This window comes from Bufo bufo, chromosome 1 (genome assembly GCF_905171765.1).
Source record: "Bufo bufo chromosome 1, aBufBuf1.1, whole genome shotgun sequence".
Lineage (NCBI taxonomy): Eukaryota > Metazoa > Chordata > Amphibia > Anura > Bufonidae > Bufo > Bufo bufo.
The window spans coordinates 33094712-33119559 of record NC_053389.1 but is presented as its reverse complement, the minus strand read 5'-3'; the positions used below and the strand labels follow the sequence as shown (position 1 = coordinate 33119559).

Sequence of the window (24848 nt, the reverse complement as noted above, 5' to 3'; positions counted from 1 at the left end):
GAACATGCTTCATCCTCATCATCCTCCACCTCCTCCTCATCCTCCTCGTCCTCCAGTAGTGGGCCCTGTCTGGCCACATTTGTACCTTGCCTCTGCTGTTGCAAAAAACCTCCCTCTGAGTCACTTCGAAGAGACTGGCCTGAAAGTGCTAAAAATGACCCCTCTTCCTCCTCTTCCTCCTGGGCCACCTCCTCTTTCATCATCGCCCTAAGTGTTTTCTCAAGTAGACATAGAAGTGGTATTGTAACGCTGATAACGGCGTCATCGCCACTGGCCATGTTAGTGGAGTACTCGAAACAGCGCAACAGGGCACACAGGTCTCGCATGGAGGCCCAGTCATTGGTGGTGAAGTGGTGCTGTTCCGCAGTGCGACTGACCCGTGCGTGCTGCAGCTGAAACTCCACTATGGCCTGCTGCTGCTCGCATAGTCTGTCCAGCATGTGCAAGGTGGAGATCCACCTGGTGGGCACGTCGCATATGAGGCGGTGACCGGGAAGGCCGAAGTTACGCTGTAGCGCAGACAGGCGAGCAGCGGCAGGGTGTGAACGCTGGAAGCGCGAACAGCCGGCCCGCACTTTATGCAGCAGCTCTGACATGTCGGGGTAGTTGCGAATGAACTTCTGCACCACCAAATTCAGCACATGCGCCAGGCAAGGGATGTGCGTCAAACCGGCTAGTCCCAGAGCTGCAATGAGATTTCGCCCATTATCGCACACCACCAGGCCGGGCTTGAGGCTCACCGGCAGCAACCACTCGTCGGTCTGTTGTTCTATACCCCGCCACAACTCCTGTGCGGTGTGGGGCCTGTCCCCCAAACATATGAGTTTCAGAACAGCCTGCTGACGTTTACCCCGGGCTGTGCTGAAGTTGGTGGTGAAGGTGTGTGGCTGACTGGATGAGCAGGTGGAAGAAGAGGAGGAGGAAGCTGAGTAGGAGGAGGAGGAGACAGGAGGCAAAGAATGTTGCCCTGCGATCCTTGGCGGCGGAAGGACGTGCGCCAAACAGCTCTCCGCCTGGGGCCCAGCCGCCACTACATTTACCCAGTGTGCAGTTAGGGAGATATAGCGTCCCTGGCCGTGCTTACTGGTCCACGTATCTGTGGTTAGGTGGACCTTGCCACAGATGGCGTTGCGCAGTGCACACTTGATTTTATCGGACACTTGTTTGTGCAGGGAAGGCACGGCTCTCTTGGAGAAGTAGTGGTGGCTGGGAACAACATACTGTGGGACAGCAAGCGACATGAGCTGTTTGAAGCTGTGTGTGTCCACCAGCCTAAATGACAGCATTTCATAGGCCAGTTGTTTAGAAATGCTGGCATTCAGGGCCAGGGAGGGATCGAGGGTGGCTATGTGGGAATTTACGCTTTCTCTCAAATGTTTGTGAGATGGAGAGCTGAACGCTGCCGTGTGACATGGTTGAGATGCTTGGTGACGCAGGTGGTGGTGTTGGTGGTACATCCCATGTTTCCTGGGCGGCAGGTGCCAACAATCCTCCAGAGGCGGAGGAAGAGGCCGAGGCGGCGGCAGCAGCAGAAGAGGCCGAGGCGGCAGCAGCAGAAGAGGTAGCAGGGGGAGCCTGAGTGACTTCCTTGTTTTTAAGGTGTTTACTCCACTGCAGTTCATGCTTTGCATGCAGGTGCCTGGTCATGCAGGTTGTGCTAAGGTTCAGAACGTTAATGCCTCGCTTCAGGCTCTGATGGCACAGCATGCAAACCACTCGGGTCTTGTCGTCAGCACATTGTTTGAAGAAGTGCCATGCCAGGGAACTCCTTGAAGCTGCCTTTGGGGTGCTCGGTCCCAGATGGCGGCGGTCAGTAGCAGGCGGAGTCTCTTGGCGGCGGGTGTTCTGATTTTGCCCACTGCTCCCTCTTTTGCTACGCTGTTGGCTCGGTCTCACCACTGCCTCTTCCTCCGAACTGTGAAAGTCAGTGGCACGACCTTCATTCCATGTGGGGTCTAGGACCTCATCGTCCCCTGCATCGTCTTCCACCCAGTCTTGATCCCTGACCCCCTGTTCAGTCTGCACACTGCAGAAAGACGCAGCAGTTGGCACCTGTGTTTCGTCATCATCAGAGACGTGCTGAGGTGGTATTCCCATGTCCTCATCATCAGGAAACATAAGTGGTTGTGTGTTAGTGCATTCTATCTCTTCCACCCCTGGGGAAGGACTAGGTGGATGCCCTTGGGAAACCCTGGCAGCAGAGTCTTCAAACAGCATAAGAGACTGCTGCATAACTTGAGGCTCAGACAGTTTCCCTGATATGCATGGGGGTGATGTGACAGACTGATGGGCTTGGTTTTCATGCGCCATCTGTGCACTTTCTGCAGAAGACTGGGTGGGAGATAATGTGAACGTGCTGGATGCACTGTCGGCCACCCAATTGACTAATGCCTGTACCTGCTCAGGCCTTACCATCCTTAGAACGGCATTGGGCCCCACCAAATATCCCTGTAAATTCTGGCGGCTACTGGGACCTGAGGTAGTTGGTACACTAGGACGTGTGGCTGTGGCAGAACGGCCACGTCCTCTCCCAGCACCAGAGGGTCCACTAACACCACCACGACCATGTCCACGTCCGCGTCCCTTACTAGATGTTTTCCTCATTGTTCCCGTTCACCACAATTTTGAAAATGGCAAATTTGGGAATAGTTTTCCAACCCAGAACAAAAACTGTGCTTTTACGGTCACTACAAAAAATTTGACCAGCTAAAACAGTACTGATTTGGAGGAATATAAATGTCAGGGCTATTTTTTAGGCGCTGTGTGACAGGTATACCTTTAATCACATAATTAGACTTGTATCTGCACTGTAAAGTGTGTGTTAAGTTTTTCAGAATGACACTATCAGCACCTTGAATCTAATATACCCTTTTTGGGATAGATTTAAAGTAGGCCTGATATAGCAGAAACTACTAATTTAGAAAATGGCAAATTTGGGAATAGTTTTTCAACACAGAACAAAAACTGTGCTTTTACGGTCACTACAAATAATTTGACCAGCTAAAACAGTACTGATTTGGAGGAATATAAATGTCAGGGCTATTTTTTAGGCGCTGTGTGACAGGTATACTTTTAATCACAGAATTAGACTTGTATCTGCACTGTAGCGTGTGCGTTAAGTTTTTCAGAATGACACTATCAGCACCTTGAATCTAATATACCCTTTTTGGGATAGATTTAAAGTAGGCCTAAATGTCAGGGCTATTTTTTAGGCGCTGGGTGACAGGCTCAACTTGCCCCTGATGTAGTATATGGCCAAAAAATAACCACACTATTGATGGTTAAATGCACTTGGGTGACACAGGCTCAGCCTGCACCCGATGTAGTATATGGCCAAAAAATAACCACACTGTTGATGGTTAAATGCACTTGGGTGACACAGGCTCAGCCTGCACCTGATGTAGTATATGGCCAAAAAATAACCACACTGTTGATTGTTAAATGCACTTGGGTGACACAGGCTCAGCCTGCACCTGATGTAGTATATGGCCAAAAAATAACCACACTGTTGATGGTTAAATGCACTTGGGTGACACAGGCTCAGCCTGCACCTGATGTAGGATATAGCAAAAAATAACCACACTATTGATGGTTAAATGCACTTGGTGGTAGCTTGTGCTGTCGCACCACAAGCCACAAAATGGCCGCCGATCACCCCAGAAAAAAGTGATATAAAAACGCTCTGGGCAGCCTAAAAAAAGTGAGCAATTCAATATCAGCACTTCAATGATCCACAGCTGGAGATCGATTACTGAATTAAGTCTTTTGGAGGAGTTAATCTGCCTAATCTCACCCTAACGTCGCAGCAGCAACCTCTCCCTATGCTTGAATCAGCAGAGTGACGTGCAGCGCTACGTGACCCAAGCTTATATAGAGGCTGGGTCACATGCTGCACTGGCCAATCACAGCCATGCCAATAGTAGGCAAGGTGATGGCCTCTTGGGGCAAGTAGTATGACGCTTGTTGATTGGCTGCTTTGCAGCCTTTCAAAAAGCGCCAAGAAAGCGCCGAACACCGAACCCGAACCCGGACTTTTACGAAAATGTTCGGGTTCGGGTCCGTGTCACGGACACCCCAAAATTCGGTACGAACCCGAACTATACAGTTCGGGTTCGCTCATCCCTACTGTCCGCATCCGTTGCACCGTTTCGTGGCCCCGCAAAAAAAATATAACATGTCCTATTCTTGTCCGCGCTTTGCAGACAAGAATAGGCAGTTATATTAAAGGCTGTCCGTGTCGTTCCGCAAATTGCAGAACGGACACGGACGCCATCCATGTTTTGCGGATCCGCAGATTTGCGGACCGCAAAACACACAACGGTTGTGTGCATGAGGCCTTAACAAAAGTTCCAAAACTGTATTACCTGGTAAGAGTCCACTGTAGCAGAACTTTCATTTCAACAAAATAGCTCTGTGTTGACCGCAGTGTAACTCTGCATCTCATCCATGTTGGTGACATCTCTAAAAGTTAGAAATTTACAAAATTTTCCCCTTAGAAAACAGAATGTCTAGTCTGATGTATGGGGTAAATATGGTGTGTGCCTGTCTTTTAAGGGCAGATCTTTACTATCGAAATGCATGAAGGAGGTACAAATGATAAAATGTGGAAACTTGGGATAAGACTGCTCAATAATAACACAGGAGATCTCTTTGTAGAGCCAGCCATACACAGCTTATTAGGTTCTGCGTTAAGATTACGTGGAGGAGAGAAAACTCAATGGTGTAGTAATCTGCCCTGAATTCCCTTATTCATTGTAGAGAACCTCAACTGATTTAGTGATTACTTGTTATCCGAGGTCCAAAGAGCGAAGGTCTTGATGAGCCTGAAAACCCTAATTTTCATACATGTGTAAGCAGTTTCAATATTTTTTCTAGTCCTTATCTAGAACTTTTCTTGGAAGAAGTGAGTCTCTTTTCAGCAACAATCACATTTTTCCTTGTATTTTAGCTAATGACATTTTTAGAGCATCCAGATGAGATCTACAGCAAGAGAGGCACGTTATTTATACCAGTCCCTAAACCTGTACACATGGAATTGAAATAAAGAAGGGAGGACAGCACGCCTAGTTTAGTGAGCGATGGGTGCACGTCTCCAGGGGAGTGGTAATCTTCCCCACATGGATCAGATGATCAGCGAAGTATAAAAAAGTTGATGGAGACAGCACGTCCTCAAGTGAAGACTTATTCTAGATGCGACGTTTAAGCTATTAGAGCCTTTTTCAAGTGTCTTGCTTGAAAAAGGCTCTAATAGCCAAAACGTTGCATCTGGAATAAATGTTCACTTGAGGATGTGCTGTCTCCATCAACTGGGGAAGATTACCACTCCCCTGGAGACGTGCACCCATCGCTCACTAAACAAGGCATGCTGTCCTCTCTTCTTTATTTCAATTCCATGTGTACAGGTTTAGGGATTGGTATAGATAGCGTGCCTCTCTTGCTGTAGATCTCATCTGTCTCCATCAACTTTTTTCAACTTTTTGCCGATCATCTAAACCTGTACACAGTCAGGGGCATTAGGCCTATTACACCATGGAGTAGATCTGGTATTGGGGGGGGGGGGATTTGGATAATAGACCCATCCTGTTCTAAATGTTGAAAACCCAATAATAATCTATGTAAATCTAGCCTTCATCTCTATCCTTGTGTTTTACAGACCACAACATACATGCCACACAGGAGAATCATGTTCTTCTATTTAGCAACCCTTCTCCTACTTCAGAAACTTGGTAAGAATCAGTGATCGTCCATTAACATATTTTCAGTTTCCACTTGGTCTCAATAAAAAAAAATTTGGGGGGGTGCTTTCAATTTAATTAAGCAGCATATAAACGTGATTACTGCAGCAATACCCACAGTGTGACATCAATCTACCTGCGTGTGTTAAGTTAAAATTGGGCATCAAGCTTCAGTTTTCCATTTATGTATTTTCAGTTTCCACACAGTTTAAATTTTTGGGGCGATTTTTAAATATTATTACACTAGCATATTTAAGTGATTACTACAAAACACAAAGTATAGCAGCAATCTGTGTGTATTAACAAGAAATTGAGTGTCAGGCCTCAATTGTCCATTTCCTTAATTGTGTTTCCATGTGATTGGAATTTGAATGTTTTTTTATGTTTTTTTGGGACTTGTTCAATTTAATTAAACACAAGCATAGAGGTGATCAACACCAATACACAGGGTAGTGCACAACATTATCTGAGAGGCCCAAAAATGTGTGCACCACGGAAGGGTTCCAAATGAAAGACCCAGAGCCGGAATGTGGTTAGTAGCAGCACCAACTATCCAGCCAGAAGTAGTAGCAGTAGTAGTAGTAGGCCACAGTTGTCCATTCTGGCTTCAGAAAGGTGCAACAAATTATAGTTGCGGAAAAAGAGGATGAGATTGTGGATTGGATGGCTCAATCCTCTCAGTCGCAGCAGGATGACATGAAGTTGACTTTAGAGTCCAATACTGTGCCTTGGAGCCAGGGGTAACAGCGTTCCTCCTGCTCCTCATCCTTGTGGCCTTAAAAAAGGCTTTCAGTGGAATACTCCCAGTCTTCACTACCCCTGCCTAGAGGGGTGCCTTCCTTTTTCCTAAAAAGTGGCAAGAAAACTCCACCACACCTAAGGCAGAAAGTCAAGAGAGTCTCCCTGTTTATGACTTGTGTTAGAGCTCTCACCGTTTGGGCTGCCCTGAGGAGAAGGTTGGGGAGGAGGCTAGTGACCCCATGCATACCTGTAATGATGGTGGTGGTAACAGTGGCATCAATAGCCATGGTATTGGTGGTACAGGCAGTGACAGTAGCAGTTGGGGAAAATGCAGAGCAGGAGAGGGTGGCCCGTGAGCTCACCATGATATCTCACAGTCTGATAAAAGTGGCAGGGAGGGTGAGGACTCTGATTATGATTGTGTGCTGGACAGGACCTGGAAGGTGGATCAGGGTGCTAAAGAGGAGGCAACATCAGTGGAGAAGTGTGGTGGCAACAGCAATAAAGAGCAGAAGCCACATAACTGGCAGAGAACAGCCAGAGCCACATCTGCTTTGGGATCTGGTGATTTTGCTGATGTTGTGGGTGGGTTAGGCCCAAAACGTGACAGAGCTAAGCCCAGCATGTCTGCCTGTAGCTCTGTGTGAGCAACTCCCATATGGCGCTTTTTCTCCACAAGACAGGCACAAAAAAGCACAACCGTGTGCAAGATCTGCAGGATTAAAATAAGCTGTGGCCATTCAAACATAATTATAGGTACCAGAGGTTTATTGAAGCACATAAGTCGGCTTTGGGAAAGCCAACCCGCATCCCCAAGCAGTACACTATCTTTGTCATCATCACCTTCTTCTTCTCCTGCTCCTTGTCCTCTGCTCCATCCTGAGACATCTATAACAGAACATTTGGCCATGAAAAAACATTTCTCCTCCAGAAAATACCTCGTCTACAAGCTGAACCCTGCCCACGTTGCTAGTGGTGCAGTCGCTGTAGTACCTTTGTAGTAAAGACATGTACTCTCATGTGGCAGAGAATGCGGGCCACTCACTGTTCATCAAGCTCCACTCCAAGATGGACACCTGGAGCAGCTGTTATGGGCATGGACAGTACATGACATGTCTTTCAGGGCCCACTGGGTCAATGTAGTGGAGAGGCAGCAGCCCAGCAACATAGCCAGGTCCTTTTGACCACCTTTCACCATACCACTGTAGCGGTCAGAGGAGGGAGAGACCGCAAAGCAGGATTCAAGTACAGTACAGCGGACAAGGAGACTGAAGCAAAAAACGGCTTTATTAAGAAGCAAAATGAAACTGCCGGAAAACCTGAGTAACAATTCCAGTGTTTTCTGGCAGATGTCCTATTCGTCCACAGGGTTTAAACTAGAAGGAATTGATTTGGGTCCAAACCGAACATTTTGAAATTGGCGAACTGCACCTGAAACAAATTTTGACTGGTTTGTTCATCTCGAATTGACAGATAGATCAGACAAATAAATAAAAAACAGATAGACAGATCTCATATCTATCTAAAGAAATATAACTCTGGGCAGCACCACAATCCAGACAGTAAAGAAGGAGTGCCAGCGGCTGTAGATGCCATCCACCCACCAAATATAAAAAAAGAAACTTTACGGCACTTCCAAAAATAATGTGCATATTTTATTCCACCAGATGCGACGTTTCGGTCCTCTCAATGGAACCTTTTTCAAGCAATGACAATTGTGGTGCATAGTACATGTATAAATACCACCCACATGGTGATAAAACAATTAAGATAATAAACTAATAAAGTGCAATAGTGCTCACAATTAGGGATGAGCGAACCCGAACACTGTAAAAGTCCGTGTTCGGGTTCGGTGTTCGGCGCTTTCTTGGTGCTTTTTGAAAGGCTGCAAAGCAGCCAATCAACAAGCGTCATACTACTTGCCCCAAGAGGCCATCACAGCCATGCCTACTATTGGCATGGCTGTAATTGGCCAGTGCAGCATGTGACCCAGCCTCTATTTAAGCTGGAGTCACGTAGCGCCGCACGTCACTCTGCTATGATCAGTGTAGGGAGAGGTTGCAGCTGCGACGTTAGGGCGAGAGTAGGCAGATTAACCTCCTCAGGACCGCCGTACGCAGGATTGCGCCTTTGCGGCGGCCCTGCTCTTCTGGGTGGACGCGCCGGCGCGTCCTCTCGCGAGACGCGAGATTTCCTGTGAACGCGCGCACACAGGCGCGCGCGTTCACAGGAACGGAAGGTAAGAGAGTGGATCTCCAGCCTGCCAGCGGCGATCGTTCGCTGGCAGGCTGGAGATGTGTTTTTTTTAACCCCTAACAGGTATATTAGACGCTGTTTTGATAACAGCGTCTAATATACCTGCAACCTGGTCCTCTGGTGGTCCCCTTTGTTTGGATCGACCACCAGAGGACACAGGCAGCTCAGTAATATGTTGCACCAAGCACCACTACACTACACCCCCCCCCTGTCACTTATTAACCCCTTGATCACCCTTGATCACCCCTGATCACCCCATATAGACTCCCTCATCACCCCCCTGTCATTGATTACCCCCCTGTCATTGATCACACCCCTGTAAAGCTCCATTCAGATGTCCGCATGATTTTTACGGATCCACTGATAGATGGATCAGATCTGCAAAACGCATACGGACGTCTGAATGGAGCCTTACAGGGGCGTGATCAATGACTGTGGTGATCACCCCATATAGACTCCCTGATCACCCCCCTGTCATTGATCACACCTTTGTAAAGCTCCATTCAGACGTCCGCATTATTTTTACGGATCCACTGATAGATGGATCGGATCCGCAAAACGCATACTGACGTCTGAATGGAGCCTTACAGGGGCGTGATCAATGACTGTGGTGATCACCCCATATAGACTCCCTGATCACCCCCCTGTCATTGATTACCCCCCTGTCATTGATCACACCCCTGTAAAGCTCCATTCAGACGTCCGCATGATTTTTACGGATCCACTGATAGATGGATCGGATCCGCAAAACGCATACGGACATCTGAATGGAGCCTTACAGGGGCGTGATCAATAACTGTGGTGATCACACCATATAGACTCCCTGATCACCCCCCTGTCATTGATTACCCCCCTGTCATTGATCACACCCCTGTAAAGCTCCATTCAGACGTCCGCATGATTTTTACGGATCCACTGATAGATGGATCGGATCCGCAAAACGCATACGGACGTCTGAATGGAGCCTTACAGGGGCGTGATCAATGACTGTGGTGATCACCCCATATAGACTCCCTCATCACCCCCCTGTCATTGATTACCCCCCTGTCATTGATCACACCCCTGTAAAGCTCCATTCAGATGTCCGCATGATTTTTACGGATCCACTGATAGATGGATCGGATCCGCAAAACACATACGGACATCTGAATGGAGCCTTAGAGGGGCGTGATCAATGACTGTGGTGATCACCCCATATAGACTCCCTCATCACCCCCCTGTCATTGATTACCCCCCTGTCATTGATCACCCCCCTGTCATTGATCACACCCCTGTAAAGCTCCATTCAGATGTCCGCATGATTTTTACGGATCCACTGATAGATGGATCGGATCCGCAAAACACATACAGGCGTCTCCCTGGAGCCTTCCAGGGGGGGTGATCACCCCATATAGACTCCCTCATCACCCCCCTGTCATTGATTACCCCCCTGTCATTGATCACCCCCCCTGTCATTGATCACCCCCCCTGTCATTGATCACCCCCCTGTCAGGCTGCATTCAGATGTCCGTATGATTTTTACGGATCCACGGATAGATGGATCGGATCCGCAAAGCACATACAGACATCTGAATGGAGTCTTATAGGGGGGTGATCAATGACAGGGGGGTGATCAATGAAAGGGGGGTGATCAGGGAGTCTATATGGGGTGATCACCCCCTGTAAGGCTCCATTCAGATGTCCGTATGTGTTTTGCGGATCCGATCCATATATCAGTGGATCTGTAAAAATCATACGGACATCTGAATGCAGCCTTACAGGGGGGTGATCAATGACAGGGGGTGATCAATGACAGGGGGGTGATCAGGGAGTCTATATGGGGTGGTCACCCCCCTGTAAGGCTCCATTCAGATGTCCGTATGTGTTTTGCGGATCCGATCCATGTATCAGTGGATCCGTAAAAATCATACGGACATCTGAATGCAGCCTTACAGGGGGGTGACCACCCCATATAGACTCCCTGATCACCCCCCTGTCATTGATCACCCCCCTGTAAGGCTCCATTCAGACATTTTTTTGGCCCAAGTTAGCGGAAATTATATATTTTTTTCTTACAAAGTCTCATATTCCACTAACTTGTGTAAAAAAATAATAAAATCTCACATGAACTCACCATACCCCTCACGGAATCCAAATGCGTAAATTTTTTTAGACACTTATATTCCAGACTTCTTCTCACGCTTTAGGGCCCCTAGAATGACAGGGCAGTATAAATACCCCACATGTGACCCCATTTCGGAAAGAAGACACCCCAAGGTATTCCGTGAGGGGCATATTGAGTCCATGAAAGATTGAAATTTTTGTCCCAAGTTAGCGGAAAGGGAGACTTTGTAATAAAAAAAAAAAATCTATCAATTTCTGCTAACTTGTGCCAAAAAAAAAAATTTCTATGAACTCGCCATGCCCCTCATTGAATACCTTGGGGTGTCTTCTTTCCAAAATGGGGTCACATGTGGGGTATTTATACTGCCCTGGCATTCTAGGGGTCCTAAAGCGTGAGAAGAAGTCTGGGATCCAAATATCTAAAAATGACCTCATAAAATGAATGTGGGCCCCTTTGCGTATCTAGGCTGCAAAAAAGTGTCACACATCTGGTATTGCCGTATTCAGGAGAAGTTGGGCAATGTGTTTTGGGGTGTCATTTTACATATACCCATGCTGGGTGAGATAAATATCTTGGTCAAATGCCAACTTTGTATATAAAAATGGGAAAAGTTGTCTTTTGCCGAGATATTTCTTTCACCCAGCATGGGTATATGTAAAAAGACACCCCAAAGTACATTGCCCAACTTCTCCTGAATATGGCGATACCACATGTGTGACACTTTTTTGCAGCCTAGGTGGGCAAAGGGGCCCACATTCCAAAGAGCACCTTTTGGATTTCACAGTTCATTTACCTACTTACCACACATTAGGGCCCCTGGAAAATGCCAGGGCAGTATAACTACCCCACAAGTGACTACATTTTGGAAAGAAGACACCCCAAGGTATTTCGTGAGGGGCATGGCGAGTTCCTAGAATTTTATATTTTTTGTCACAAGTTAGCGGAAAATGATGATTTTTTTATTTTTATTTTTTTCCCTTACAAAGACTCATATTCCACTAACTTTTGACAAAAAATAAAAACTTCCATGAACTCACTATGCCCATCACGAAATACCTTAGGGTGTCTTCTTTCCAAAATGGGGTCACTTGTGGGGTAGTTATACTGCCCTGGCATTCTAGGGGCCCAAATGTGTGGTAAGGAGTTTGAAATCAAATTCTGTAAAAAATGACCAGTGAAATCCGAAAGGTGCTCTTTGGAATATGGGCCTCTTTGCCCACCTAGGCTGCAAAAAAGTGTCACACATGTGGTATCTCCGTATTCAGGAGAAGTTGGGGAATGTGTTTTGGGGTGTCATTTTACATATACCCATGCTGGGTGAGATAAATATCTTGGTCAAATGCCAACTTTGTATAAAAAAATGGGAAAAGTTGACTTTTGCCAAGATATTTCTCTCACCCAGCATGGGTATATGTAAAATGACACCCCAAAACACATTCCCCAACTTCTCTTAAATACGGAGATACCACATGTGTGACACTTTTTTGCAGCCTAGGTGGGCAAAGGGGCCCATATTCAAAAGAGCACCTTTCGGATTTCACTGGTCATTTTTTACAGAATTTGATTTCAAACTCCTTACCACACATTTGGGCCCCTAGAATGCCAGGGCAGTATAACTACCCCACAAGTGACCCCATTTTGGAAAGAAGACACCCCAAGGTATTCGCTGATGGGCATAGTGAGTTCATGGAAGTTTTTATTTTTTGTCACAAGTTAGTGGAATATGAGACTTTGTAAGAAAAAAATAAAAATAAAATAAAATCATCATTTTCCGCTAACTTGTGACAAAAAATAAAAAGTTCTATGAACTCACTATGCCCATCAGCGAATACCTTAGGGTGTCTACTTTCCGAAATGGGGTCATTTGTGGGGTGTTTGTACTGTCTGGCCATTGTAGAACCTCAGGAAACATGACAGGTGCTCAGAAAGTCAGAGCTGCTTCAAAAAGCGGAAATTCACATTTTTGTACCATAGTTTGTAAACGCTATAACTTTTACCCAAACCATTTTTTTTTTACCCAAACATTTTTTTTTTATCAAAGACATGTAGAACAATAAATTTAGAGCAAAATGTATATATAGATGTCGTATTTTTTGCAAAATTTTGCAACTGAAAGTGAAAAATGTCATTTTTTTGCAAAAAAATCGTTAAATTTCGATTAATAACAAAAAAAGTAAAAATGTCAGCAGCAATGAATACCACCAAATGAAAGCTCTATTAGTTAGAAGAAAAGGAGGTAAAATTCATTTGGGTGGTAAGTTGCATGACCGAGCAATAAACTGTGAAAGTAGTGTAGGTCAGAAGTGTAAAAAGTGGCCTGGTCTTTCAGGGTGTTTAAGCACTGGGGGCTGAGGTGGTTAACTCCTCCAAAAGACTTCATTCTGTGATTGATCTGCAGCTGTGGATCATTGAAGTGCTATTATTGACTTGCTCACTTTTTTGAGGCTGCCCAGAGCGTTTTTAGATCACTTTTTTTCTGGGGTGATCGGCGGCCATTTTGTGACTTGTGGTGCTCCAGCACAAGCTATCACCAAGTGTATTTAACCATCGATAGTGTGGTTATTTTGTGCTATATCCTACATCAGCTGCAGGCTGAGCCTGTGTCACCGAAGTGCATTTAACCATCAACAGTCTGGTTATTTTTTGGCCATATACTACATCAGGTGCAGGCTGAGCCTGTGTCACCCAAGTGCATTTAACCATCAACAGTCTGATTATTTTTTGGCCATATACTACATCTGGTGCAGGCTGAGCCTGTGTCACCCAAGTGCATTTAACCATCAACAGTCTGATTATTTTTTGGCCATATACTACATCTGGTGCAGGCTGAGCCTGTGTCACCCAAGTGCATTTAACCATCAACAGTCTGATTATTTTTTGGCCATATACTACATCTGGTGCAGGCTGAGCCTGTGTCACCCAAGTGCATTTAACCATCAACAGTGTGGTTATTTTTTGGCCATATATTACATCAGGGGCAAGTTAAGCCTGTCACCCAGCGCCTAAAAAATAGACCTGACATTTCTATTCAACCAAATCTGTACTGTTTTAGCTGGTCAAGTTATTTGTAGTGACCGTAAAAGCACACTTTTTTTTCTGGGTTGAAAAACTATTCCCAAATTTGCCATTCTCAAAATAACTAGTTTCTGGTATTTGAGGCCTACTTGAAATCTATCCCAAAAAGGATATCTTACATTGAAGGTGCTGATAGTGTCATTCAGAAAAACCTAAGACACACGCTAGCGTGCAGATAGAAGTCTGATTCTGTGATAAAACCTATACCTGTCACACAGCGCAAAAAAAAACAGGTCTCACATCTCTATTCAACCAAATCTGCACTGTTTTAGCTGGTCAAGTTATTTGTAGTGACCGTAAAAGCACACTTTTTGTTCTGGGTTGAAAAACCATTCCCAAATTTGCCATTCTCAAAATAACTAGTTTCTGGTATTTGAGGCCTACTTGAAATCTATCCCAAAAAGAATATCTTACATTGAAGGTACTGATAGTGTCATTCAGAAAAATCTAAGACACACGCTAGCGTGCTGATAGAAGTCTGATTCTGTGATTAAACCTATACCTGTCACACAGCGCAAAAAAAAACAGGCCTCACATCTCTATTTAACCAAATCTGTACTGTTTTAGCTGGTCAAGTTATTTGTAGTGACCGTAAAAGCACACTTTTTGTTCTGGGTTGAAAAACCATTCCCAAATTTGCCATTCTCAAAATAACTAGTTTCTGGTATTTGAGGCTTACTTGAAATCTATCCCAAAAAGAATATCTTACATTGAAGGTACTGATAGTGTCATTCAGAAAAACCTAAGACACACGCTAGCGTGCTGATAGAAGTCTGATTCTGTGATTAAACCTATACCTGTCACACAGCGCAAAAAAAAACAGGCCTCACATCTCTATTTAACCAAATCTGCACTGTTTTAGCTGGTCAAGTTATTTGTAGTGACCGTAAAGCACACTTTTTGTTCTGGGTTGAAAAACCATTCCCAAATTTGCCATTCTCAAAATAACTAGTTTCTGGTATTTGAGGCCTACTTGAAATCTATCCCAAAAAGAATATCTTACATTGAAGGTACTGATAGTGTCATTCAGAAAAACCTAAGACACATGCTAGCGTGCAGATAGAAGTCTTATTCTGAGATTAAACCTTAACCTGTCACACAGTGCAAAAAAAAACTGGTCTCCCATTTCTATTCAAGCAAATCTGTACTGTTTTATCTGGTCAAGTTATTTGTAGCGACCGTAAAAGCACACTTTTTTTTTCTGGGTTGAAAAACCATTCCCAAATTTGCCATTCTCAAAATAACTAGTTTCTGGTATTTGAGGCCTACTTGAAATCTATCCCAAAAAGAATATCTTACATTGAAGGTACTGATAGTGTCATTCAGAAAAACCTAAGACACACGCTAGCGTGCAGATAGAAGTCTGATTCTGAGATTAAACCTTAACCTGTCACACAGTGCAAAAAAAAACTGGTCTCCCATTTCTATTCAAGCAAATCTGTACTGTTTTATCTGGTCAAGTTATTTGTAGCGACCGTAAAAGCACACTTTTTGTTCTGGGTTGAAAAACCATTCCCAAATTTGCCATTCTCAAAATAACTAGTTTCTGGTATTTGAGGCCTACTTGAAATCTATCCCAAAAAGAATATCTTACATTGAAGGTACTGATAGTGTCATTCAGAAAAACCTAAGACACACGCTAGCGTGCAGATAGAAGTCTGATTCTGAGATTAAACCTTAACCTGTCACACAGTGCAAAAAAAAACTGGTCTCCCATTTCTATTCAAGCAAATCTGTACTGTTTTATCTGGTCAAGTTATTTGTAGTGACCGTAAAAGCACACTTTTTGTTCTGGGTTGAAAAACCATTCCCAAATTTGCCATTCTCAAAATAACTAGTTTCGGGTATTTGAGGCTTACTTGAAATCTATCCCAAAAAGAATATCTTACATTGAAGGTACTGATAGTGTCATTCAGAAAAACCTAAGACACACGCTAGCGTGCTGATAGAAGTCTGATTCTGTGATTAAACCTATACCTGTCACACAGCGCAAAAAAAAACAGGCCTCACATCTCTATTTAACCAAATCTGCACTGTTTTAGCTGGTCAAGTTATTTGTAGTGACCGTAAAAGCACACTTTTTGTTCTGGGTTGAAAAACCATTCCCAAATTTGCCATTCTCAAAATAACTAGTTTCTGGTATTTGAGGCCTACTTGAAATCTATCCCAAAAAGAATATCTTACATTGAAGGTACTGATAGTGTCATTCAGAAAAACCTAAGACACATGCTAGCGTGCAGATAGAAGTCTTATTCTGAGATTAAACCTTAACCTGTCACACAGTGCAAAAAAAAACTGGTCTCCCATTTCTATTCAAGCAAATCTGTACTGTTTTATCTGGTCAAGTTATTTGTAGCGACCGTAAAAGCACACTTTTTTTTCTGGGTTGAAAAACCATTCCCAAATTTGCCATTCTCAAAATAACTAGTTTCTGGTATTTGAGGCCTACTTGAAATCTATCCCAAAAAGAATATCTTACATTGAAGGTACTGATAGTGTCATTCAGAAAAACCTAAGACACAAGCTAGCGTGCAGATAGAAGTCTGATTCTGAGATTAAACCTTAACCTGTCACACAGTGCAAAAAAAAACTGGTCTCCCATTTCTATTCAAGCAAATCTGTACTGTTTTATCTGGTCAAGTTATTTGTAGCGACCGTAAAAGCACACTTTTTTTTCTGGGTTGAAAAACCATTCCCAAATTTGCCATTCTCAAAATAACTAGTTTCTGGTATTTGAGGCCTACTTGAAATCTATCCCAAAAAGAATATCTTACATTGAAGGTACTGATAGTGTCATTCAGAAAAACCTAAGACACACGCTAGCGTGCAGATAGAAGTCTGATTCTGAGATTAAACCTTAACCTGTCACACAGTGCAAAAAAAAACTGGTCTCCCATTTCTATTCAAGCAAATCTGTACTGTTTTATCTGGTCAAGTTATTTGTAGCGACCGTAAAAGCACACTTTTTGTTCTGGGTTGAAAAACCATTCCCAAATTTGCCATTCTCAAAATAACTAGTTTCTGGTATTTGAGGCCTACTTGAAATCTATCCCAAAAAGAATATCTTACATTGAAGGTACTGATAGTGTCATTCAGAAAAACCTAAGACACACGCTAGCGTGCAGATAGAAGTCTGATTCTGAGATTAAACCTTAACCTGTCACACAGTGCAAAAAAAAACTGGTCTCCCATTTCTATTCAAGCAAATCTGTACTGTTTTATCTGGTCAAGTTATTTGTAGCGACCGTAAAAGCACACTTTTTGTTCTGGGTTGAAAAACCATTCCCAAATTTGCCATTCTCAAAATAACTAGTTTCTGGTATTTGAGGCCTACTTGAAATCTATCCCAAAAAGAATATCTTACATTGAAGGTACTGATAGTGTCATTCAGAAAAACCTAAGACACACGCTAGCGTGCAGATAGAAGTCTGATTCTGAGATTAAACCTTAACCTGTCACACAGTGCAAAAAAAAACTGGTCTCCCATTTCTAATCAAGCAAATCTGTACTGTTTTATCTGGTCAAGTTATTTGTAGCGACCGTAAAAGCACACTTTTTGTTCTGGGTTGAAAAACATTTCCCAAATTTGCCATTCTCAAAATAACTAGTTTCTGGTTTTTGAGGCCTACTTGAAATCTTTCCCAAAAAGAATATCTTACATTGAAAGTACTGATAGTGTCATTCAGAAAAACCTAAGACACACGCTAGCGTGCAGATAGAAGTCTGATTCGGAGATTAAACCTTAACCTGTCACACAGTGCAAAAGAAAAACTGGTCTCCCATTTCTATTCAAGCAAATCTGTACTGTTTTATCTGGTCAAGTTATTTGTAGCGACCGTAAAAGCACACTTTTTGTTCTGGGTTGAAAAACCATTCCCAAATTTCCCATTCTCAAAATAACTAGTTTCTGGTATTTGAGGCCTACTTGAAATCTATCCCAAAAAGAATATCTTACATTGAAGGTCCTGATAGTGTCATTCAGAAAAACCTAAGACACACGCTAGCGTGCTGATAGAAGTCTGATTCTGTGATTAAACCTATACCTGTCACACAGCGCAAAAAAAAACAGGCCTCACATCTCTATTTAACCAAATCTGTACTGTTTGAGCTGGTCAAGTTATTTGTAGTGACCGTAAAAGCACACTTTTTTTTCTGGGTTGAAAAACTATTCCCAAATTTGCCATTCTCAAAATAACTAGTTTCTGGTATTTGAGGCCTACTTGAAATCTATCCCAAAAAGGATATCTTACATTGAAGGTGCTGATAGTGTCATTCAGAAAAACCTAAGACACACGCTAGCGTGCAGATAGAAGTCTGATTCTGTGATAAAACCTATACCTGTCACACAGCGCAAAAAAAAACAGGTCTCACATCTCTATTCAACCAAATCTGCACTGTTTTAGCTGGTCAAGTTATTTGTAGTGACCGTAAAAGCACACTTTTTGTTCTGGGTTGAAAAACCATTCCCAAATTTGCCATTCTCAAAATAACTAGTTTCTGGTATTTGAGGCCTACTTGAAATCTATCCCAAAAAGAATATCTTACATTGAAGGTACTGATAGTGTCATTCAGAAAAATCTAAGACACACGCTAGCGTGCTGATAGAAGTCTGATTCTGTGATTAAACCTATACCTGTCACACAGCGCAAAAAAAAACAGGCCTCACATCTCTATTTAACCAAATCTGTACTGTTTTAGCTGGTCAAGTTATTTGTAGTGACCGTAAAAGCACACTTTTTGTTCTGGGTTGAAAAACCATTCCCAAATTTGCCATTCTCAAAATAACTAGTTTCTGGTATTTGAGGCTTACTTGAAATCTATCCCAAAAAGAATATCTTACATTGAAGGTACTGATAGTGTCATTCAGAAAAACCTAAGACACACGCTAGCGTGCTGATAGAAGTCTGATTCTGTGATTAAACCTATACCTGTCACACAGCGCAAAAAAAAACAGGCCTCACATCTCTATTTAACCAAATCTGCACTGTTTTAGCTGGTCAAGTTATTTGTAGTGACCGTAAAGCACACTTTTTGTTCTGGGTTGAAAAACCATTCCCAAATTTGCCATTCTCAAAATAACTAGTTTCTGGTATTTGAGGCCTACTTGAAATCTATCCCAAAAAGAATATCTTACATTGAAGGTACTGATAGTGTCATTCAGAAAAACCTAAGACACATGCTAGCGTGCAGATAGAAGTCTTATTCTGAGATTAAACCTTAACCTGTCACACAGTGCAAAAAAAAACTGGTCTCCCATTTCTATTCAAGCAAATCTGTACTGTTTTATCTGGTCAAGTTATTTGTAGCGACCGTAAAAGCACACTTTTTTTTTCTGGGTTGAAAAACCATTCCCAAATTTGCCATTCTCAAAATAACTAGTTTCTGGTATTTGAGGCCTACTTGAAATCTATCCCAAAAAGAATATCTTACATTGAAGGTACTGATAGTGTCATTCAGAAAAACCTAAGACACACGCTAGCGTGCAGATAGAAGTCTGATTCTGAGATTAAACCTTAACCTGTCACACAGTGCAAAAAAAAACTGGTCTCCTATTTCTATTCAAGCAAATCTGTACTGTTTTATCTGGTCAAGTTATTTGTAGCGACCGTAAAAGCACACTTTTTGTTCTGGGTTGAAAAACCATTCCCAAATTTGCCATTCTCAAAATAACTAGTTTCTGGTATTTGAGGCCTACTTGAAATCTATCCCAAAAAGAATATCTTACATTGAAGGTACTGATAGTGTCATTCAGAAAAACCTAAGACACACGCTAGCGTGCAGATAGAAGTCTGATTCTGAGATTAAACCTTAACCTGTCACACAGTGCAAAAAAAAACTGGTCTCCCATTTCTATTCAAGCAAATCTGTACTGTTTTATCTGGTCAAGTTATTTGTAGTGACCGTAAAAGCACACTTTTTGTTCTGGGTTGAAAAACCATTCCCAAATTTGCCATTCTCAAAATAACTAGTTTCGGGTATTTGAGGCTTACTTGAAATCTATCCCAAAAAGAATATCTTACATTGAAGGTACTGATAGTGTCATTCAGAAAAACCTAAGACACACGCTAGCGTGCTGATAGAAGTCTGATTCTGTGATTAAACCTATACCTGTCACACAGCGCAAAAAAAAACAGGCCTCACATCTCTATTTAACCAAATCTGCACTGTTTTAGCTGGTCAAGTTATTTGTAGTGACCGTAAAAGCACACTTTTTGTTCTGGGTTGAAAAACCATTCCCAAATTTGCCATTCTCAAAATAACTAGTTTCTGGTATTTGAGGCCTACTTGAAATCTATCCCAAAAAGAATATCTTACATTGAAGGTACTGATAGTGTCATTCAGAAAAACCTAAGACACACGCTAGCGTGCAGATAGAAGTCTGATTCTGAGATTAAACCTTAACCTGTCACACAGTGCAAAAAAAAACTGGTCTCCCATTTCTATTCAAGCAAATCTGTACTGTTTTATCTGGTCAAGTTATTTGTAGCGACCGTAAAAGCACACTTTTTGTTCTGGGTTGAAAAACCATTCCCAAATTTGCCATTCTCAAAATAACTAGTTTCTGGTATTTGAGGCCTACTTGAAATCTATCCCAAAAAGAATATCTTACATTGAAGGTACTGATAGTGTCATTCAGAAAAACCTAAGACACACGCTAGCGTGCAGATAGAAGTCTGATTCTGAGATTAAACCTTAACCTGTCACACAGTGCAAAAAAAAAACTGGTCTCCCATTTCTATTCAAGCAAATCTGTACTGTTTTATCTGGTCAAGTTATTTGTAGCGACCGTAAAAGCACACTTTTTGTTCTGGGTTGAAAAACCATTCCCAAATTTGCCATTCTCAAAATAACTAGTTTCTGGTATTTGAGGCCTACTTGAAATCTATCCCAAAAAGAATATCTTACATTGAAGGTACTGATAGTGTCATTCAGAAAAACCTAAGACACACGCTAGCGTGCAGATAGAAGTCTGATTCTGAGATTAAACCTTAACCTGTCACACAGTGCAACAAAAAAACTGGTCTCCCATTTCTAATCAAGCAAATCTGTACTGTTTTATCTGGTCAAGTTATTTGTAGCGACCGTAAAAGCACACTTTTTGTTCTGGGTTGAAAAACATTTCCCAAATTTGCCATTCTCAAAATAACTAGTTTCTGGTTTTTGAGGCCTACTTGAAATCTTTCCCAAAAAGAATATCTTACATTGAAAGTACTGATAGTGTCATTCAGAAAAACCTAAGACACACGCTAGCGTGCAGATAGAAGTCTGATTCGGAGATTAAACCTTAACCTGTCACACAGTGCAAAAGAAAAACTGGTCTCCCATTTCTATTCAAGCAAATCTGTACTGTTTTATCTGGTCAAGTTATTTGTAGCGACCGTAAAAGCACACTTTTTGTTCTGGGTTGAAAAACCATTCCCAAATTTCCCATTCTCAAAATAACTAGTTTCTGGTATTTGAGGCCTACTTGAAATCTATCCCAAAAAGAATATCTTACATTGAAGGTCCTGATAGTGTCATTCAGAAAAACCTAAGACACACGCTAGCGTGCTGATAGAAGTCTGATTCTGTGATTAAACCTATACCTGTCACACAGCGCAAAAAAAAACAGGCCTCACATCTCTATTTAACCAAATCTGTACTGTTTGAGCTGGTCAAGTTATTTGTAGTGACCATAAAAGCACACTTTTTGTTCTGGGTTGAAAAACCATTCCCAAATTTGCCATTCTCAAAATTGTGGTGAACGGGAACAATGAGGAAAACATCTAATAAGGGACGCGGACGCGGACGTGGACTTGGTCGTGGTGGTGTTAGTGGACCCTCTGGTGCTGGGAGAGGACGTGGCCGTTCTGCCACAGCCACACGTCCTAGTGAACCAACTACCTCAGGTCCCAGTAGCCAGCAGAATTTACAGTGATATTTGGTGGGGCCCAATGCCGTTCTAAGGATAGTAAGGCCTGAGCAGGTACAGGCATTAGTCAATTGGGTGGCCTACAGTGGATCCAGCACGTTCAGATAATCTCCCACCCAGTCTTCTGCAGAAAGCGCACAGATGGCGCATGAAAACCAAGCCCATCAGTCTGTCACATCACCCCCATGCATATCAGGGAAACTGTTTGAGCCTCAAGTTATGCAGCAGTCTCTTATGCTGTTTGAAGACTCTGCTGCCACGGTTTCCCAAGGGCATCCACCTAGCCCTTCCCCAGGGGTGGAAGAGATAGAATGCACTAACGCACAACCACTTATTTTTCCTGATGATGAGGACATGGGAATACCACCTCAGCACGTCTCTGATGATGACGAAACACAGGTGCCAACTGCTGCGTCTTTCTGCAGTGTGCAGACTGAACAGGAGGTCAGGGATCAAGACTGGGTAGAAGACGATGCAGGGGACGATGAGGTCCTAGACCCCACATGGAATGAAGGTCGTGCCACTGACTTTCACAGTTCGGAGGAAGAGGCAGTGGTGAGACCGAGCCAACAGCGTAGCAAAAGAGGGAGCAGTGGGCAAAATCAGAACACCCGCCACCAAGAGACTCCGCCTGCTACTGACTGCCGCCATCTGGGACCGAGCACCCCAAAGGCAGCTTCAAGGAGTTCCCTGGCATGGCACTTCTTCAAACAATGTGCTGACGACAAGACCCGAGTGGTTTGCACGCTGTGCCATCAGAGCCTGAAGCGAGGCATTAACGTTCTGAACCTTAGCACAACCTGCATGACCAGGCACCTGCATGCAAAGCATGAACTGCAGTGGAGAAAACACCTTAAAAACAAGGAAGTCACTCAGGCTCCCCCTGCTGCCTCTTCTGCTGCTGCCGCCTCGGCCTCTTCTGCTGCTGCCGCCGCCTCGGCCTCTTCTGCTGCTGCTGCCGCCTCGGCCTCTTCCTCTGCCTCTGGAGGAACGTTGGCACCTGCCGCCCAGCAAACATGGGATGTACCACCAACACCACCACCTGCGTCACCAAGCATCTCAACCATGTCACACGGCAGCGTTCAGCTCTCCATCTCACAAACATTTGAGAGAAAGCGTAAATTCCCACCTAGCCACCCTCGATCCCTGGCCCTGAATGCCAGCATTTCTAAACTACTGGCCTATGAAATGCTGTCAATTAGTCTGGTGGACACACACAGCTTCAAACAGCTCATGTCGCCTGCTGTCCCACAGTATGTTGTTCCCAGCCGCCACTACTTCTCCAAGAGAGCCGTGCCTTCCCTGCACAAACAAGTGTCCGATAAAATCAAGTGTGCACTGCGCAACGCCATCTGTGGCAAGGTCCACCTAACCACAGATACGTGGACCAGTAAGCACGGCCAGGGATGCTATATCTCCCTAACTGCACACTGGGTAAATGTAGTGGCGGCTGGGCCCCAGGCGGAGAGCTGTTTGGCGCACGTCCTTCCGCCGCCAAGGATCGCAGGGCAACATTCTTTGCCTCCTGTCTCCTCCTCCTCCTCCTACTCAGCTTCCTCCTCCTCTTCTTCCACCTGCTCATCCAGTCAGCCACACACCTTCACCACCAACTTCAGCACAGCCCGGGGTAAACGTCAGCAGGCCGTTCTGAAACTCATATGTTTGGGGGACAGGCCCCACACCGCACAGGAGTTGTGGGGGGGTATAGAACAACAGACCGACGAGTGGTTGCTGCCAGTGAGCCTCAAGCCCGGCCTGGTGGTGTGCGATAATGGGCGAAATCTCGTTGCAGCTCTGGGACTAGCCGGTTTGACGCACATCCCTTGCCTGGCGCATGTGCTGAATTTGGTGGTGCAGAAGTTCATTCGCAACTACCCCGACATGTCAGAGCTGCTGCATAAAGTGCGGGCCGTCTGTTCGCGCTTCCGGCGTTCACACCCTGCCGCTGCTCGCCTGTCTGCGCTACAGCGTAACTTCGGCCTTCCCGCTCAACGCCTCATATGCGACGTACCCACCAGGTGGAACTCCACCTTGCATATGCTGGACAGACTGTGCGAGCAGCAGCAGGCCATAGTGGAGTTTCAGCTGCAGCACGCACTGGTCAGTCGCACTGTGGATCAGACACACTTCACCACCAATGACTGGGCCTCCATGCGAGACCTGTGTGCCCTGTTGCGCTGTTTCGAGTACTCCACCAACATGGCCAGTGGCGATGACGCCGTTATCAGCGTTACAATACCACTTCTATGTCTCCTTGAGAAAACACTTAGGGCGATGATGGAAGAGGAGGTGGCCCAGGAGGAAGAGGAGGAAGAGGGGTCATTTTTAGCACTTTCAGGCCAGTCTCTTCGAAGTGACTCAGAGGGAGGTTTTTTTCAACACCAGAGGCCAGGTACAAATGTGGCCAGACAGGGCCCACTACTGGAGGACGAGGAGGACGAGGATGAGGAGGAGGTGGAGGAGGATGAGGATGAAGCATGTTCACAGCGGGTTGGCACCCAAAGCAGCTCGGGCCCATCACTGGTGCGTGGCTGGGGGGAAACACAGGACGATGACGATACGCCTCCCACAGAGGACAGCTTGTCCTTACCTCTGGGCAGCCTGGCACACATGAGCGACTACATGCTGCAGTGCCTGCGCAACGACAGCAGAGTTGCCCACATTTTAACGTGTGCGGACTACTGGGTTGCCACCCTGCTGGATCCCTGGTACAAAGACAATGTGCCCACCTTACTTCCTACACTGGAGCGTGATAGGAAGATGCGCAAGTACAAGCGCACGTTGGTAGACGCGCTACTGAGAGCATTCCCAAATGTCACAGGGGAACCAGTGGAAGCCCAAGGCGAAGGCAGAGGAGGAGTAAGAGGTCGCCAACGCAGCTGTGTCACGGCCAGCTCCTCTGAGGGCAGGGTTAGCATGGCAGAGATGTGGAAAAGTTTTGTCACCACGCCACAGCTAACTGCACCACCACCTGATACGGAACGTGTTAGCAGGAGGCAACATTTCACTAACATGGTGGAACAGT

The 24848-nt window shown here is 44.4% G+C and overlaps 1 protein-coding gene across 3 annotated transcripts in view; it reads left to right on the top strand.

The window, feature by feature from the left end:
- LOC120992942 overlaps positions 1-24848 on the top strand; it is a 67957-nt gene that overhangs the window by 5999 nt on the left and 37110 nt on the right. For 2 of the 3 annotated variants that reach the window (XM_040421698.1, XM_040421701.1), the window contains exon 2: positions 5654-5726. In XM_040421698.1, the coding sequence (XP_040277632.1) occupies positions 5654-5726 (73 nt within the window). Of the gene's footprint in view, positions 1-4762; positions 4850-5653; positions 5727-24848 lie in introns of those variants that run through there. The other variant, XM_040421700.1, reaches the window with a different exon arrangement.